The following is a 17,299-nucleotide window of genomic DNA, read 5'->3' on the forward strand; positions in this document are numbered from 1 at the left end:
ATATTTGTGTATCAAATATCTCACTGTTTGTTGAATATTTCAAAAATTTACTAGTTGAACGTGAAAATATTTTTTTTTAATTTTTTATTTCATATATTTATTTATTTATTTTTTATTAGAAAATTTGTGTAACTTTGTTGTAAATAAATAGAACAATAATAAAATTAATAAATTTTTCAACTTTCTTGTGGGTATTCTTAAAATTTAGTTTCATTACTCTACACGTACAGTTTTGATATGCATATGTATGATAATTCTCTCACCTACGCTGGAGCACAGCAACAAGAAATCAGAGAGCCCAGGAACCCCCACCCCAGTTCATATTTTCACCTTCCATCTTCCTTATATCACTATATTCAAACCCTATACTAAACGGCCAATCAGAACTCTCTTGACCCCATGCCCAAATGCTCTCTTCACCATTCCCTGCTCCTTACCACCTCAATTTGCAAACGTCTCTCTGCAATCCCAAGTAAGCTTTCTTTTTCTTTCCCCTTCTCGTTTAATTCAAACCCATCAAACAAAATCATGGAAACCGAATTGGGAATGGAAGATTTACATGACCCCCCAGTCCTGGACCGGATTTTCAGGTTAGGTCCCAAATTCGGTTCTTACAAATCGGGTGATTCAACGTTCTATTCACTTATCGAAAACTATGCCAATTCTGGTGATTTTGTGTCATTAGAGAAGGTTTTGAATCGAATGAGACAGGAAAAGAGAGTTTTTGTAGAGAAGAGTTTTATTATAATGTTTAAGGCTTATGGAAAAGCACATTTGCCCGAGAAAGCTGTGGAATTGTTTGATAGGATGGTTGAAGAATTTCAGTGTAAACGTAGCGTCAAGTCCTTTAATTCCGTTCTTAATGTTATTATACAAGAGGGTCTTCATTATCGTGCTTTGGAATTTTATAATTATGTTGTTAATTCAACGCATATGAATATTGCACCCAATGTGCTGAGTTTTAATTTGGTTATCAAGGCTATGTGTAAGTTGGGTTTGGTTGACAATGCAATTGAGGTGTTCAGAGAAATGCCAATTAGGAAATGTGAGCCTGATGTGTATACCTACTGTACATTGATGGATGGTCTGTGCAAGGAGGATAGGATTGATGAGGCAGTTTTGCTGTTGGACGAGATGCAAATTGAGGGTTGTTTTCCGAGCCTAGTCACCTTTAATGTTTTAATTGATGGATTGTGTAAGAAGGGTGACTTAGCTCGTGCAGCCAAACTTGTTGATAACATGTTTTTGAAAGGATGTGTTCCAAATGAAGTAACTTATAACATACTCTTACATGGATTGTGTCTCAAGGGGAAGTTGGATAAGGCCATTGATATTTTGGGTCGAATGGTATCAAATAAATGCATGCCGAATGATGTCACATTCTCAACGATTATCAATGGATTTGTTAAGCATGGAAGAGCTGCAGAGGGGGCTTCTGTGTTAATTTCCATGGAGGAAAGAGGATATCATGTGAACCATTACATTTATTCTTCTCTTCTAAGTGGATTGTTCAAGGAGGGCAAGTCTGAAGATGCTATGAAACTCTGGAAGGAGATGATGGAAAAGGGATGTGAACCCAACGTAGTCGTTTATAGTGCTCTAATAGATGGCTTATGCCAAGGAGGTAAACTGGATGAGGCTGAGTTAATTCTTCTTGAGATGGTAGATAAGGGTTGCGTGCCTAATGCTTATACCTATAGCTCCTTGATAAAAGGTTTCTTCAAGGTTGGTAGTAGCCAGAAGGCAATTCAGGTGTGGAAAGAGATGGCAAAAAATAATTCTGTTTTCAATGAATTCTGCTATAGTGTTCTCATCCATGGTCTTTGTGAGGTTGGGGAGCTCAACGAGGCTACCATGGTGTGGTCACACATGTTAGGCAATGGATGTAAGCCTGATGTTGTGGCCTACAGTTCTATGATTAATGGACTTTGCAATGTTGGTTCTATAGAAGAGGCTTTAAAACTTTTAAATGAGATGCTTTGTCAGGGGCCTGAATCTCAGCCTGATGTCATTACTTATAATATACTATTCAATGCTTTGTGCAAAAAGAATAGAATCTCCCATGCTGTTGATCTCTTGAATAGCATGTTAGACAGAGCGTGTGATCCGGATATAGTAACATGCAACATTTTCTTGAGCACTCTGGTAGAGAAGCTAGATCCACCTCAAGATGGCAGGGACTTTCTAGATGAGCTTGTTGTCCGCTTGTTAAAGCGACAGAGAGTTTTAGGTGCTTGCAAAGTCATAGAAGTGATGCTGCAAAAATTTTTGCTACCAAAGGCTTCTACTTGGGCAAAGGTTGTCCATGAGCTTTGTAAAACTAAGAAGATCCGAGCAGCCATTGACAAGTGTTGGAGCAACCTATATAATGAATTTCTAGTGAGTTATTAGTTCTGGTTTCAGTATGCCTATTTCTGAGGTAATCTACTTTTGTTTCTTCAAATTCTTAGTTGAATCTTGTATTCTTCCGTTGAAATCTCTAGTTATCCTGAAAAAGTATCATTAAGAGTGGAATTACGTATGATTATTGGATATCTTTTCTGTTCTATTTCTCCTGAAATTTTATGTCATGAAGTGATTGAAAAGTTCTGATCCATTTTAACAGAGATTACCTACTTATGATTAAATTGGAATGGATTCTTGAGGAAGTCACTAGACATGATCATATTTTTTGCATGAGCATTTTTCAGGACAACCTTGGCTCTTATGCTTTTCAAGTCCTAATTTCATCATTACACCAGAAGGGAGCTGACAAGGGGATCTGCGTGGTAGCAAACAGGCCTTTCAGTGGATGCTTCCAGAGTACATAAATATTGCAATATGGGTCCCAAGATTATGATCCTACTGCAATATGAATATGATGTGGACTCGTAAGGGCTTGATTTGCCATATCTTAGTTCTTCCACACTCCCAGCTTCCCATTCTGCTTGTGGAGCTCACTCTCGTCCATGTTCTTGTAGCAGCTATTTTCCAGTGGTACACAGCTCATTGGTATCTCATTAATAAAGATTGCTCTCTCCAAAGTCTACTAAGATTGGACAGCAAAAGCTGCCATATTCCAGTCCCTGAAATGAGCTGTTGAAGGATATTGGTAAACCCCTGGAAAAGGGTAAATTAATTTTGCTTATGATGTGTTTCATTAATACTATCATCAATATATATATAGACGCACACAAATATTTTGAACAGATATTGCTTATATTTTGTGTGTGTATGGTGTCTATCATGCACGACAGAGGTATACCTCTGTATTTTATGGGACGAATTAGGACAGTAAAAGGGGATTAATTTTGTTTGACAGCTCCAGTAACATCAATGCTTATTTGCTTGTGTTACAGACTACTCGAACCAGATGCTTGTGGCATTTAAATATGGAAAAAGCTAACAAGGTATGTAAGAAAGTATCAGAAGGTTGTGAAAAGCTAAGGCAGCTCATTGTGTATCTGATCTTCATTTTTAACCTTCAGGCATTCTGATCTGTCTTGCTGGTGAGCTGTATCATAAGTTGCATGTAGGCCAAAGAATATATAGTACACCAACATTACAATAGTGCATATTCCGAACCTTATGAAAGCCTGGATCCCCAAAGAGCCCATGAGAAAGATATTTGCTGCAATTGACAAGGATGGAAACCATGGGACTAATGGGACGCCCCAAACTTTTGGTGTTCTCTGCTGAGGAAGAAATACAGAAATTCCTAAAGTCCCCAAGAACCAAAGAGGAACAGTTATGACATATCCAACCCACCCCGTAGGACTTAGTCCCCAGTAAGCTGAAGTACCCATTGAAGAAGCAATTATAATGAGCAGAAATATAACAAGCTTCAATAGGTTAACTCTTGGAGTGGTTTCTCTCACATAGTATCTCCTAACAAGCAGTGCAACAGCCATCATCATGAAAATAAACAGTGTGCTCAATGATAACAAGCTTGTCAAGGCATCAAGACCTGAAAAGAAAGCAATTAGGGCACTTGAAATGACTATCAGGAGTGTTGCATTAATTGGTGTTCCAGTCCTTGGATGGACCAAGGCAAACCATGGTGGGATCATGTGGGCTCGTGCAATGTGAGTAAGATACCTTGCCTGTCCAAGTGCCCCCACCAGGAGAACTGTGGTCATCCCCTTAAGGGCACCAAGAGCTACCAGATACTTTGCCCATTTCATCCCCACATTTTGAAATGCTACAGAATAGGCTGCATTTGGATCAATGTCTGTGTATTTCTGCATCATACTGAGCGTAAGTGCCATCAAGCAATATATCACCGTAATGATTGACATTGATCCCACCAATCCTAATGGTATGTCTTTTGATGGGTTTTTCGTCTCTTCTGCCATAGTAGCAATGTTGTCAAATCCTCCATAGGCAAAGTAAACAACTGCAGCTGCTCGGAAGATTCCTCCACTACCATAAGGCAAGAAAGGTGCCAAATTTGATGTGTCGGCATGGGCAAACCCTGCAATTATGACAAACAAAATTACCATGGTATTGATGGCAGATGCTATCCAATTGAGATACGAAGTTTTTCTTGTGCTAATCATTGCAAATGTTGCTGCAATTATGAGGACTACAGCCGCTATTGGGTCCAGAAGATTGAATCCATGACTGAGATCTGTATGGATGCGTAATGAGTTGGAAGGACGATTTAAAAGAGTGGCAAAATAAGAAGTCCATGCTCTGGCAACTGCTGCACTTCCCACAATGCTTTCCAGAAGTATATTTCCTGCTGTGATGAACGCTACAAAGTCTCCTAGCTCAATTCTTAAGTATGCAAAGGAGCCTCCTGCTACTGGGATTTCAACTGCAAATTCTGTGTAGCAGAAGACAGAGAGCATTGCGGAAACACCAGAAGCAACATATGACAAGACAATGGCTGGTCCAGCATGTCGGTTGGCTTCTTGACCAGTGAGAACAAAAATACCTGCCCCTATGACAGAGCCAAATCCAAACCAGACGAGATCCCACCAGGTAAGGCAACGTTTCATGTCATTCTTGCTTTGCTTACGGAGTTGCTCTATCTCATTGGCATCATCAGATCGGCTTGTGAGCCGATCCTTGAAGCGAAAACATGTCTGGGACAGTGCAGTTCGGTAGGTACTCCAGTTTTGGAAAGATTCTTCGGGAAAGAATTCGTTCTTGTTCCATATCCAGTAACTTGCTTGTTGGATGGCATCACCTTGCTCCCCCATGGAACCCATGACGGTATTTTCTTGCATTCTGCTAAAGTTGTTGGTTTTGGATAGCTGAAAATGTGAAGAGCAGAAGTTGTCTCAGTAGTGGTGTATCAGTAGTGGTGTATCCACAACAATTATTGAAGAATGGAGGTGCAGAGGTCAAGTTCTAAGTCTTCCTGCAAGCTGGTTGGCTTAAAGATTGAGACAAAAGAAGAGCCTTGTCTTTTTCACGGAGTTGGTGAGGTCAGAAATGTTGAACATTACCCATTTGCCCTTCCTCCTGTCCTTTTTCTATTGATAGAAATGACAAAATGTTACTAATTTCTAGCAAAAAACTAAGTGGGAGAATGTTCACCAATTGTTTGGTTGCATTTTTTTAGGCACCCCTTTTAAGCTTTCTGTTTTTTTTTTTTTTTTTTTTTTTTTTTAAAGAAATCAAGATCAGAGGTTAAATAAATATACGTTAGTCTTTCTGTTTTGAAAGAAATTCTGGATTCAAAAAATTAAAGTGAGTAAAAATATGACTCAATGGTGGAGGCTAATTAATTTAATATTTCAAATTTATCAAATTAATAATAAGATAAACTTTTAATGATACAATTTTGAAATAAAATTTCAATTTTTTTTTATTTTTATAGTTTTTCTCTATTAGATTTTCAAAACCATTAATATAAACTTAGAAACATGGAAAATCAAAAACTTGATTATATTAGAAAAATAATTATATTTTAAGACAGGGAGAAAATTAGGGTATGCTACCAAACAAAGTTTAAAATTTATGATTAATTTTCCTTCTCTGTATGTGCAAATTATGATACTTGAAAATTTGAAAGTGTGATTTTTCTTATCAGTTTTTTTTTTACGTGCTGCCATGATTTTTCTCCCTCAAAAATTTGAGTTTTTGTATGTTTCTGGTTTAATATCACAATTTTGTACGTGAAAAATTAATGTCTGTTTCGTATATTATGGTGCATTAGACTAGACATGCAAGGGGCAGAAACGAAACCAGCTAAAAATGCAGAAGATCCCCGTCATATCCACATCAATATTTATTTTATTTTTATTTAATTTTAAATACAACATATTCTATACATAATTAAATCAAATTTTCATATTTTTAATTCTACAATCATAAATTTACATTTTCACCAATAAATAAAGTAGTTGGAATAACACATACCTTAATTAAATATAAAATTTACTTCAAAAATTATATAACCATCTCTGTTTTTTACATTGTATTCATGCTTCCATGTCATAATGTAAGAATTTTAATTGAATTTGGAATTTTGTAAATCTTCAGAATTACAACCCATGCTATATGGTTATGACTTCACAATGAAAAAGAATAAATAAGTAAACATCTTAAAGGAACCACAGGATCAATCACTTGAAGACTGAGGCTTAAAAATTTCTTCAAAAATTAAAAGTACATAAATCAAAATATTTCGTCTATTTCTGCAAACATCCTACTTCCAGTTTGATTTGGATACTTGAGGCAAAAGTTGTGCCATACAAAAAAAATAAAGCTTTAGGTGTGCACAATATATCTCGAACCTATAATTTCACTTTTTTAAAAAAAAAAAACATATCAACTAATATATCGACGAACGTTTGATTTTATGCGTTCATTTATTCATTCTTTTTTTTTTTCTTTTTGGTTTTCCAGTACCTTTTTGCTAAAGAATTCTTGAATCTTGGGTAGCTTATTCAGCCTAAGGGGTCTGACAAAATGTTCTATGCTCAGTATTTTAGTTAGTACAATATCTTGAACTGTGTCAGTACAAAACTTCTCATCAAAATTTCACTCCCTCTCGTAAAATCTCAATAACTATGAGTAAATAACAAACTGCGCCTCCAACTTCCCCATCTTAACCACTTGAAAATCACCGGAGCAGGGAAGGAATGCAATATACAGTATCATTACCGGGATTTCCACGCCTTGCGCATTTTGTTGCCCAGATACCTAGCGGCATTAACACAACCTGCAGCCACAAAACCAGATACTGCCTGCCTCGCACTTGAAACCATAACAGTTCGCTTCATAATGTGCTGCATGCATTTTGCAACTTCTTCTCTTGAGGGAATCATAACTTCCTGCAAAACTCGACCTGCAGTTCACAAACATCTTAGGTACGCAAACATCACTAGCACCATAACTTATATCAGGCTTACATGAAACTCTAAAATTCCCTGGTTCAGAGAGGTAAATCAATAGAGGTCTCGTTGAATATTTTTTGTTGTGAGCTTCTGGCACTTGGTGCAAGTATTTGAAATATAAGGCTTCAGCAACCATTCTTCAATTCTTTTTTGTTATTACAAAGAAAGGAAATTGCATAAATATTGAATTTCATACCAGATTCAGTCAGTATTTTCTTTTCTCCTAGCTTCATTCCCATTCTTCTTCTAACTGTTGAAGGAAGAGAAGAAACCAGAGAGCGAGTCACTGATAAACTGCAGTCCTGATTTATTTAGACAGAAAAATATCTTACACTTACAAGAAATCCAAACTTTGAAAAAACAAAGTTGCCTCAAGCAGTCGCATGAAAAAATGATAATTAGCTTAACATATGAACAAAACTCTCTGTCCATGAAGTACATGCCACAAGAGAATTGCTTCGCCACCATTAATTTCACCTTGACAGAAAGGAGTACTGAGCTGGGGCTCAGAACAATACATATCTATCCAATATTAATAAAATAGTGCCTAGAGAATGACATTTTCTTATTGAAAACAAGATCCCTATAAACAACTTCCTTTCTTGAAAAGATAATCTCCATTTAGGCTAGAAGTCAAAATCATGAATGAGGCTAAAAGCCAAAACCCTATAAAGAAATAGCTGACATGCTCAATTTCTGCGAGACTAGGCTTCCATGCATGTTTACAGAAAATATGTTTCATATAATCAAAACAAAAGGACATTCCAAAACATGTTGGATTTGCCTTGTCACAACCTGATTTGGTACAAGTAATTGAATTATATTGCACAGCAGTTTCAGAGGAAATTTCTAGGCTCTGTATAAAGAACTTGACTGCCAATACGTACCTGATGTATATTTTCTTTGCTATTTCCATCTGACGAAAACCTCAAAAGATGTTTAGCCTTGCAATCGTCAAGAAATGGTTTGTACATCAAGTGGAATAAATCAAACTGTCCCTGCACAATCTTCTTTACCTGTAGCAGATAGCGCACATGAACAAGAGAAACTTTCTGAGAACTAAAAAAGTTCTTTCTTATTGCTTACATTTTTCCTTTACAAAGTTAAGAGGGGAGTGAAATTAAAATTCTGACAATTTGAGTTTCTTCGGCGAAGAAAGAATGGAACAGATGTAATATAAGTCACAGATAAGGCCATCAATGTGATATTCTTAGTGCAACGAAGAGATGCAATAGAAGGTGTATGTTGAATGAACATCATCCTTAGACCTAAAGAAAGCTATTCTTGCAGCAATATTTTTCGCATATTACTTTCCACAAGAATATCTTCACTGATTCTGACATTTTTTCCTGACAAGAAAACAGAATTTCTCACAAGCCACCATACTGCTTGGGTCATGTTAATGGGTCATAATCAATGTTCGGAAGCTACAGTAACTAACAAGAATGGTTCCCTAAAAAGGAAGAGGAGAAATGGCAAAGCAGTCCCGAATTACTACACGAGATAGGCTGGGCACTCAAAATCTCACTAAATTGAGACCAAACTTAGATTACATCACTTATTTAGAAGCATCAGCCGATTCTAAAGCATGTAATCATAACAGAAGCTACAAGTGGTTTTTCCCCATGCATAAATGTCACAATGTTAGCAATGATAAGATCTTACCTTATTTCTATCCTCTGCAAAAAGCATCCGCAAGTCACCCATGTATGAAAGGCTACATATTTTGGCATAGAGATCTGCCTGCATAAATGTGTTGGTGTGTTTTCTGGTAATCATAAAATGTCTATGCAGTAGCAAGCAAACTAACCTCAGAAAATTTTGAAGGCAAAAGGAGGAGAGCAGCAGATACTGCACCTCGCAAATTAACAGAATTTACATTCTCTATGTCCAAATTATCCACAAGTATATGCACCTGTGTTGAAAACAATTTCACCTAGAGATTTATTTGTGAACAAGATAAATGAAACAGTCTGTAAATTTGCATTGACAAAGATCAATCCTTAAGGGCAAAAGCTGTTCTGTGAATCTACCAAACCCATGGCAAGAGAGTTTAGAGTTTAGAGTGAAGAGATGTGAGTGAAGAAGATAAACAATGGGAAATTTTTCACTTCTATAAATACAACATACAAGCTGATGTTTCTCACTTTCTCTGCAAGGTCTTGATTTCCCTTTCTGTTTCTTTTTCCTTTTTTGATTAAAAATAAACAAGAAAATAATTTGACAATCAAATACTCTACTACGAAACAAACAAGGGATCAAAACTATTGTTGGGCAATTTGTTGGATAATGGAGTTTCTGCCATCAGGAAGATATCATCATGCTCATAAGTTTCCAAGACAAAGAGACAAGACATACATCCAAGAGAACTGAAAAAAAGCAAATTGAGATGAGAACGACTTGTACCGGCTTTTGTAAACGACCACTCAAGTAGAACCGCTTCCAGTTCAGTACATCCTGAACCAAGTCGTGCATCCGGACAACCCCATATTTGAACATCTGCTCAGCATTGTATAAATGTGACACGAAGTATAAGAATATTGTTGGATGTTAGAATATTACAAAATATATTACGGAATATTTTTATATAATTATTAATTGATTTCCTAACATTAATAGGGTGATTTATGTTTATATATATAGATCCTTCTTCTATGTATATATATCCCTAACTCTATGTAATGAAAGATAAGTAAATATTTAAAATTCCTTTCCCTAATTCTTACATAATATCAGAGTTAGGGCTAGGGTTAAGGTTTCAAGGGTCAAAATTACATCAGACTAAAAGAAGGGTTGAACAACCCATTCCCGGTGCCGGATAAAGACAACTACCAATCTCTAGCCAGTTTAGAGTACGGCCAGCACTTTGGTGTACGCGGGAGAAGCTGAGGAGACAGTTTGCGCGACGGATTATGGCTGCGTGCGTTGGGTTTGACAGAGGAGGTCATTCTCGTGCGTATTTGTTTCCTGTTCAAGGAAAGAAGCCACAGAGGAGCTCAGTCAGCCAGTTCTGTGCATGAAATTAGAAGGCCGAAGAAGGAAAAGCTGCAGCGAAGGAGATCGCGCGACAGCAAATGATTCTCTGCTTTCCAAACACGATTTAGGGCATTTATGCGAGTGCCATTTCGAATTAGGTGTGCATTGGGCTTCTGTGGTGATTTCTGCCCGAAAGGAGGAATTTTGGTGATTTCCGGCAGCAGCGTGTGGCTTCCCGGCAGCAGCACGTGAACTCCGGCAACGGCGCATGAACTCCCGATGGTGGCAATGTTGTTGTCTTGGTTTCTGCGCGTGAAGAGATATTATGTTTTTTCAGAATTTTTGGTTTATTTACAACATTTTTCGGGTATCTCTGACTGTTGTGTTTTGAGTATTCTGAGTGACATATTTCTTATAATTCCTGAATTGAAGTAGATATTGTCTGCTATTACTGCCGTGAACAAGAGTATATAAAAAAGTACTGTAAGAAATTGCAAAATCGCATGATATGGATCACTAATATTATTGTTGTTGCTGCTACTACTTCGTCTTCTGAGAGAATTGTTATGATTTCAGTTGACGAGTATACTAAATTCACTTAGTATTAGAAATTTTCTCCTCCTCAAGCAGATGGGTGATTGATTCTGGTGCTATAGATCACATGATGGGTAATCTTAATATTTTTTCTAGTTTCGACCACGCAAAGCACCTTTTCCTGTAACTATTGTTGATGGGTCGACCTATACCATTGTGGATTCCAGGACTACAAAACTAACTTCATCTATTACCCTGTCATCTGCATTAAGTTTACCAAAAATTACTTTTAATCTGATTTCTGTGAGTAAGTTAACTAAAGATTTTAATTGTTGTATTACATTTTTTTCTGATTACTGTGTTATTCAAGATCTTACGATGAAACAGATTATTGGTAAAAAAAAATATATCAGATGGTCTCTACATTCTTAATACCTAGGTGTCTCGATCAATTGTTTGCTCTAGTATTATCTCTCCATTTGAAGCACATGGTCCATTAGAACATCTCTCTCTACCTGTGTTAAAAAAATTATGTACTCATTACCATGATATACCTTTACTATATTGCGAGTCATATCGGTTCGCAAAACATTATCGTAGTCTGTCAGGTCCAAGAGTCAATAGACGAACTGAATCTACTTTTAAGTTAGTTCATTATGATGTTTGAGACCACTGTCCTATTCCGTTTAAAACAGGTTTTAAGTTTTGTTACCTTTGAGAATGATTTTTCTCGAATGATTTATATATATTTTATTAAAAATTGTTCTAAAGTATTCTCTCACTTTTGTACTTTTTGTGTTGAAATCAAGACACAATTCAATATTTTTGTACATATATTGAGAAGTGATAATGTCAAGAAATATATATCAGACTCATTTCAAAACTATATGACTCAACATGGGATCCTTTACCAATCCTCGTGTATGATACATCATCTCAAAATGGAGTTGTTGAGAGAAAGAACAGGTATTTACTTGAAACAGTTCGAGACTTCTTGTTCCAAATGCAAGTCCTTAAGCGATTCTAGATTTGATACTGTTTTCACAGCATGGTTCTTGATTAATCGTATGTCATATACAGTACTTGACGGAGATGCTCCTTACAGTCTTCATTTTCCAAACAAATCTTTATTTTCAGTGCAACCTAAGATATTTGGTAGCACCTATTATGTTCGAGATGTACGACCTAGTATGACAAAATTGGATCCAAAGTCCTTAAAATGTGTATTTTTGGGATATTATCACATTCAGAAATGATACCAATGCTACTCTCCATATCTCAATAAATATTTGGCATCAACTGATGTATTTTTTTCAGAGAATACACCATTCTTCTCGACACTGTCCATGTCTATACAAGTAAGGAGGCGGACAATGAGTGACTCATTTATAGTTCGATACCAGATATTTCTACAAAACAAACAAATAATAGTATTTTTCTAGATGATGTGGCTCCACTCCTACTTGAGCAAGTTGATGATAGTGTTAGCGTGCCTCTGACCCAAGTACCACCACCAATTGTTCGTATTTATTTCAGAAGACAACAGACTCGTGATACATGTCCTGTACCAGATCCATCGTCATATGATTCTGCCTCACAAGACCTTGATCTTCCCATTAGTCTTCGTAAAGGTAAACATTAGTGCATCATTCTTCAGCCAATTTATCCAATTGCTAATTATGTTTCATATGACTAGCTATCCCTCTCGTCTACTTCTTTCATTACTTCTATAAATTCAATTTCCATACTAAGGATAATTAAAAAAACTTTGAATCATTCTGATTGGAATAATACAATACTTGAGAAGATAAATGCTCTTGACGAAAATCATATTTGGAATTTGGTGGATTTACCCAACGAAAAAATGATTGTGGGGTGCAAATGGGTCTTTTTAGTCAATGTAAACTCAGATGGTTTAGTGGCTAGACTTAAAGTCCAACTTGTAGTAAAAGACTATGCTCAATTATGGGGTTGATTATTCTGATACATTCTTTCCAGTGGCAAAACTTACATCTATCCTTTTATTCATCTCCATTGTACCATCTCAAAATTGGCCCTTACATCAGTTGGATATCAAGAATGTATTCCTTCATGGCGAATTTCTAGAAGAAGTGTATATGAAACAACCCCCTGTATTTGTTGTTCAGGGAGAGTATAAGAAAGTCTATCATTTGAAAAAAAATTTGTATGCTTTGAAGCAGAGTTCTTGTGCGTGGTTTGGCAAATTTAGTGAAGTAGCTTTGGAATTCAGGTTGAAGAAGAGCACGTGTGATCACTCAGTATTTTATAGACGGTCAACAATTGATCTTATACTTCTTATTGTCTATGTTGATGATATTGTCATTATATAAGATGACGGTGGAGGAATATTCTCTCTCAAATCATTCTCACATATCAAGTTTCACACTAAAAACTTAGGTTAGTTAAAATATTTCTTGAGAGTAGAAGTAACAAGAAGTAAGAAATGAATTTTCTTATCTCAAAGGAAGTGTGTACATGATCTACTTGCAGAAACTGGAAATTTGGGAGTTAAGCCATGTAACGCAGCAATAGTACCAAATGTACACCTTACTAAAAATGATTGTGACCCCCTTGATAATGCGAAAAGGTACAAATCATTAGTTGAAAAACTAAATTATCTCACAGTGACTCGTCGAAATATGACATATCTTATCAGTGTTGTTAGCCAATTTATGTCTGTACCTACAGTCAAACATTGAGAGGTTTTAGAATAGATTTTGTGTCACCTAAAAAGTGCTCCAGGACAAAGTATACTGTTTAGCAACTATGGGCAAACTCATTGAATGCTTTGTCGATGCTAACGCGATTGAATCTAAAATTAATAAAAGATCCACTACAGGTTACTGTGTTTTCATTGGTGGGAACCTGGTATCATGGAGGAGTAAGAAACAGACCATTGTGTCCCGATCCAGTGTAGAGTCCGAATACAAAGCAATGTCCCAGTTCACATGTGAAGCCTTATGGATACAACACCTCTTAGTAGAAGTGGGTTTAAATCCCATATTACCAAAAACTCTGGTGTAATAATCAAACTACCTTTCATATTGCCTCGAATCCAGTATACCATGAAAGAACAAAACACATTGATATTGATTGTCACTTCATTCATGAAAAGATTTAGGAGAACTTGAATATTTTTTAATAGAACTCGAATTGAATATTTTCGTAACAAGCCGAACATGATCAATATCTATGTTTTAACTTGAGGAATAGTGTTAAACATTATAAAATATATTATGAAATATTTTTACATAATTATTAGTTGAGGTCTTAGCATTAATAGAATGATTTATGTTTTCATATATAGATCATTCTTCTATATATATACCTTTAACTTTATGTAATGAAAGATAAGTAAATATTCAGAATTTCTTTCCCTAATTCTTACATTGAAGAAGCACTATAAGCTTATAACTTAGTTAACAGAGATTTCTCATGCACAATAAGGCAAAAAACAAATCATACGTGCAACAACGAATGAGCACATACAGCCCACATGCTGAATTTTCTGAAACAATACCTTGTCATTCCAAGTAACAAATGGATTGAAGTGCACGCCTACTCCTATTTCATCTGCAACTTCAGTTACCTAGACCGAGTCAACCAACAAACTATCAGCTTGAGAATAATTACCGAGAAAGGAATAATCGTGCATGCATAAGGAGAGAGGCAGAGAGAGAGAGAGAGAGAGAATCACCAGCTTTGCCCCACCAAGGAGCACCATCCATGAAGCGTAATGATCTGAATTCATTTTAATATTCTTGTTTGTATTAAAAAAGAAGGATTAGAATCCACAATGTCATAAGGGTATATTGGATAGTCTATTTTGTTTTTAACTGATATGATCAATCAAATCCCAAACTCACTTCAGAATGCCATTGCAGGGGATCTGATACACCAAGAATGAAATCTACCATAGCTGACTATAGACAGAGGAAAAAAAAGAGCAAACAACAGTAGAAAAGTAGATTACAACAACTGAAAACGTGCACGTCTGTGTGTGTAATGTGCATGAAAACAAATTATAGAATTACCTTATCATAGTTGTTCTGATGAAGAGATGAACCATAGACACAACAGAACTCTACAGGCGGAAGAACTTTCAAGAAACTCACAAGCTCATCTCGCTTCTCATTCTCCATTCTCGCAATTACACTTAAAAATACACGCAGATGTACAACCATAAAAGTTAATAACAAAAGGAAAAAAGGATATATACTTAGAAGAAATGTCAACAATATACCATGAAGCTTGAACGTCTTGGTAAACATGAACAAAAGGCCTCCATTTTTTAACAAAATAAAATTGCAGATACAGCTAACAACTAAGAATACTAATAAACCCTTCTCCGAATCACCCATGATCAACTTGCGCATTAGAACTGTGCTTTGCTTCAAACCAATTTCACGAATTTGCGCACACAAGAAGTGAAAGGTACAACTAGACGAGTAAAAATTGTATTTTTATAAGACCAACCTGTTGAAACTAACCCATTAAACAGCTACCATAAAAATGATCAAATAGAGACAACCGTACAAATCAGCCTAGCTAAAAGCCCTTTCCTTTTGGATCATTTACTGAGCTTTCTCACATGCTAGCACAAAAAACAAGGTATCCTTTAATCTCCCAGGTTCAGCTTGGTTACTATTTTGAGAACACCTTGTTGCTCTTGGGGGAAAAGGAGGAGCACAAACAGAGTTTCCCAATTTGAACTGAATGCTGAATCATCGACGATATAAATGAATAACTCTGTGCTTCCAAAGCGAACTTTCCTCAAACATCTAATGTGCAACTCAGAAGCACGACTCTCTCACCAACCACGCTCTACTCAAAATTGTTTACCTCGCAGGCTCAAATTCTTTCCTTGTGGGTTTTTTTATTTTTGGAGTTTTAACTCAAATTCAAAAATGGATAAGAGGATTCAGTCGTCAATTATGAGAGAAGAAGAAGAGGGCATTCCGAAGCATACCTGGCCTCTCCAGACTTTGAGCATGCAGAAAGCTTTTCACTGATACAGTTTAAAAAATTTCTCCACCTTCACTTAAACTAAGGTCTAGAAAATATTTTAATCTTGAAAAGCAAAAATGTTAATTTAAAATATTAACACTTTTAATTCTCTTACAACTGAAATAACTATTAACAAAAATAAAATAATATTGTAATGAAATTAGAGTACGTCAGAATAGTTGGTTCACAATCAATAATAAAATATTATAATTTTGACTCAATATTCATAAAAAATTTATAAATAAATAAATTTTAAATTATTATGATATTTGTAACGCCCCAAAAATTTTAATACTTAATTTATATTGTGAACCCTGAGATTATTTAAACTCTATAAAATTTCGTATTTTAATTTTTAGATAAAATTTAATATTTGAGTTTCGTAATTATTTAATTTAAATAATTATTAAAGTTTATTTTTATTGATTAATTATTGAAAATTTATTTTTTTAATTTATTAAAAAAATTTCAAGAAAAACGGAGGAGAAATGACAAAATATCCCGTAAAAATGGCAAAATATCTCGTGGGGCATGAGGCGCGGTCTAAGCGAGCGTCACATCGCATGCAGACGGGCGTGCCCAGTGCATGCGTCGTCTGCACAATAGGCTTGCGTGCAATAAGCCCACGAGTAATAGTGTCGTGTCGCCGTCATTTGGGTGGCATGCCTTCGGTTTTCGCACCGTCATTACGTCGCTGTTGTCACATCGTCCATCCGTCATTCACATCTGTCAGTTGTCACATTGCATCAATTCACTTTGACTTTTTCTCTCTTTACAAGATTTTGTCACTTGGTCCAAATATAACAGTCTCTATTTTCTATAAATAGTGACTCTCTCTTCACCATTTTTTCAATATTCCTACCTCATTCTTTCATACACCAAAGAGTTTTAGAGAGAGTGTGTTTGATGTAGAGAGAGAATGAGAAGAAATCGATAAAGGAAAGACGTAGGAAACACCAAGATTTTGGTAAAGAATTTAATATTTACTTTTAACATATTAATGAGTATTTTTAGATTAAATTAACGAAGTGTTAATTAAATGTTGCATGCTTAATTTTATATGTTTAAATGAAATTATTACATGTTAATGCATGTTTATGTGAACATATATAAACCGATTATTGCATGATTAACTAAATAATTAATTTACACATGATAAATATTGATGCATGATTAATTGAACAGTGATGAAGTAACAAGCATGATGTTATACTTTAAGTATGAAAAAATATATCGATATTGGCATGCATGGTTCATAAAATGTTTTCGTTATATTTTTTATCTCTAAGCGGTTTTTGTTTCTCTCGTCATCCAGTCTGAAAAGATGTGAAGTAATCGCTCTCTATGGATGACGATGTACCCTCTGATGAGAGTGGTGACATGATATGATTGTGGGGGTCACCTTTGGCGAAATACGATTATGGTCATAG

At 35.7% G+C, this 17,299-nt stretch overlaps 3 protein-coding genes across 13 annotated transcripts; 1 reads left to right on the plus strand and 2 right to left on the minus strand.

The window, feature by feature from the left end:
- Nucleotides 1–220: 220 nt before the first annotated feature.
- Nucleotides 221–5,610, plus strand: EMB1025 (Pentatricopeptide repeat (PPR) superfamily protein). Of its 4 annotated transcripts, none has more exons than XM_088213689.1 (5): nt 221–2,419; nt 2,691–2,870; nt 2,961–3,109; nt 3,339–3,389; nt 3,468–5,610. In XM_088213689.1, exon 1 carries the CDS (start codon nt 400–402, stop codon nt 2,389–2,391), a length of 1,992 nt encoding a protein of 663 aa, XP_088069815.1. In that variant the 5' UTR covers nt 221–399; the 3' UTR covers nt 2,392–2,419; nt 2,691–2,870; nt 2,961–3,109; nt 3,339–3,389; nt 3,468–5,610. The 4 variants fall into 4 exon arrangements, with proteins under 4 accessions (XP_088069815.1, XP_088069816.1, XP_088069813.1 ...); XM_088213690.1 differs by having other exon boundaries at nt 2,964–3,109; XM_088213687.1 differs by having other exon boundaries at nt 2,691–3,109.
- On the minus strand, nt 3,266–5,213 carry CAT5 (cationic amino acid transporter 5). The gene has a single exon (XM_022045955.2). It carries the CDS (start codon nt 5,211–5,213, stop codon nt 3,423–3,425), a length of 1,791 nt encoding a protein of 596 aa, XP_021901647.1. The 3' UTR covers nt 3,266–3,422.
- Nucleotides 5,611–6,774: 1,164 nt separating the features above from the next.
- LOC110817396 (translocator assembly/maintenance protein) lies at nt 6,775–16,013 on the minus strand. 8 transcript variants are annotated; one of them, XM_088213691.1, is made up of 11 exons: nt 15,339–16,005; nt 14,897–15,017; nt 14,729–14,785; nt 14,560–14,622; nt 14,383–14,451; nt 9,738–9,830; nt 9,142–9,246; nt 8,997–9,074; nt 8,219–8,347; nt 7,528–7,633; nt 6,775–7,282 (listed from the first exon to the last, which is right to left on the minus strand). In XM_088213691.1, the coding sequence occupies exons 2-11, from the start codon at nt 15,002–15,004 to the stop codon at nt 7,095–7,097; spliced, it is 996 nt and encodes a 331-aa protein (XP_088069817.1). In that variant the 5' UTR covers nt 15,005–15,017; nt 15,339–16,005; the 3' UTR covers nt 6,775–7,094. The 8 variants fall into 8 exon arrangements, with proteins under 8 accessions (XP_088069817.1, XP_021901604.1, XP_021901603.1 ...); XM_022045912.2 differs by having other exon boundaries at nt 15,106–16,005; XM_022045911.1 differs by having other exon boundaries at nt 15,832–16,004.
- Between the last annotated feature and the right edge of the window lie 1,286 nt (nt 16,014–17,299).

This window comes from Carica papaya, chromosome 2, assembly GCF_054855325.1.
Source record: "Carica papaya isolate Zhongbai chromosome 2, ASM5485532v1, whole genome shotgun sequence".
Classification (NCBI taxonomy): domain Eukaryota; kingdom Viridiplantae; phylum Streptophyta; class Magnoliopsida; order Brassicales; family Caricaceae; genus Carica; species Carica papaya.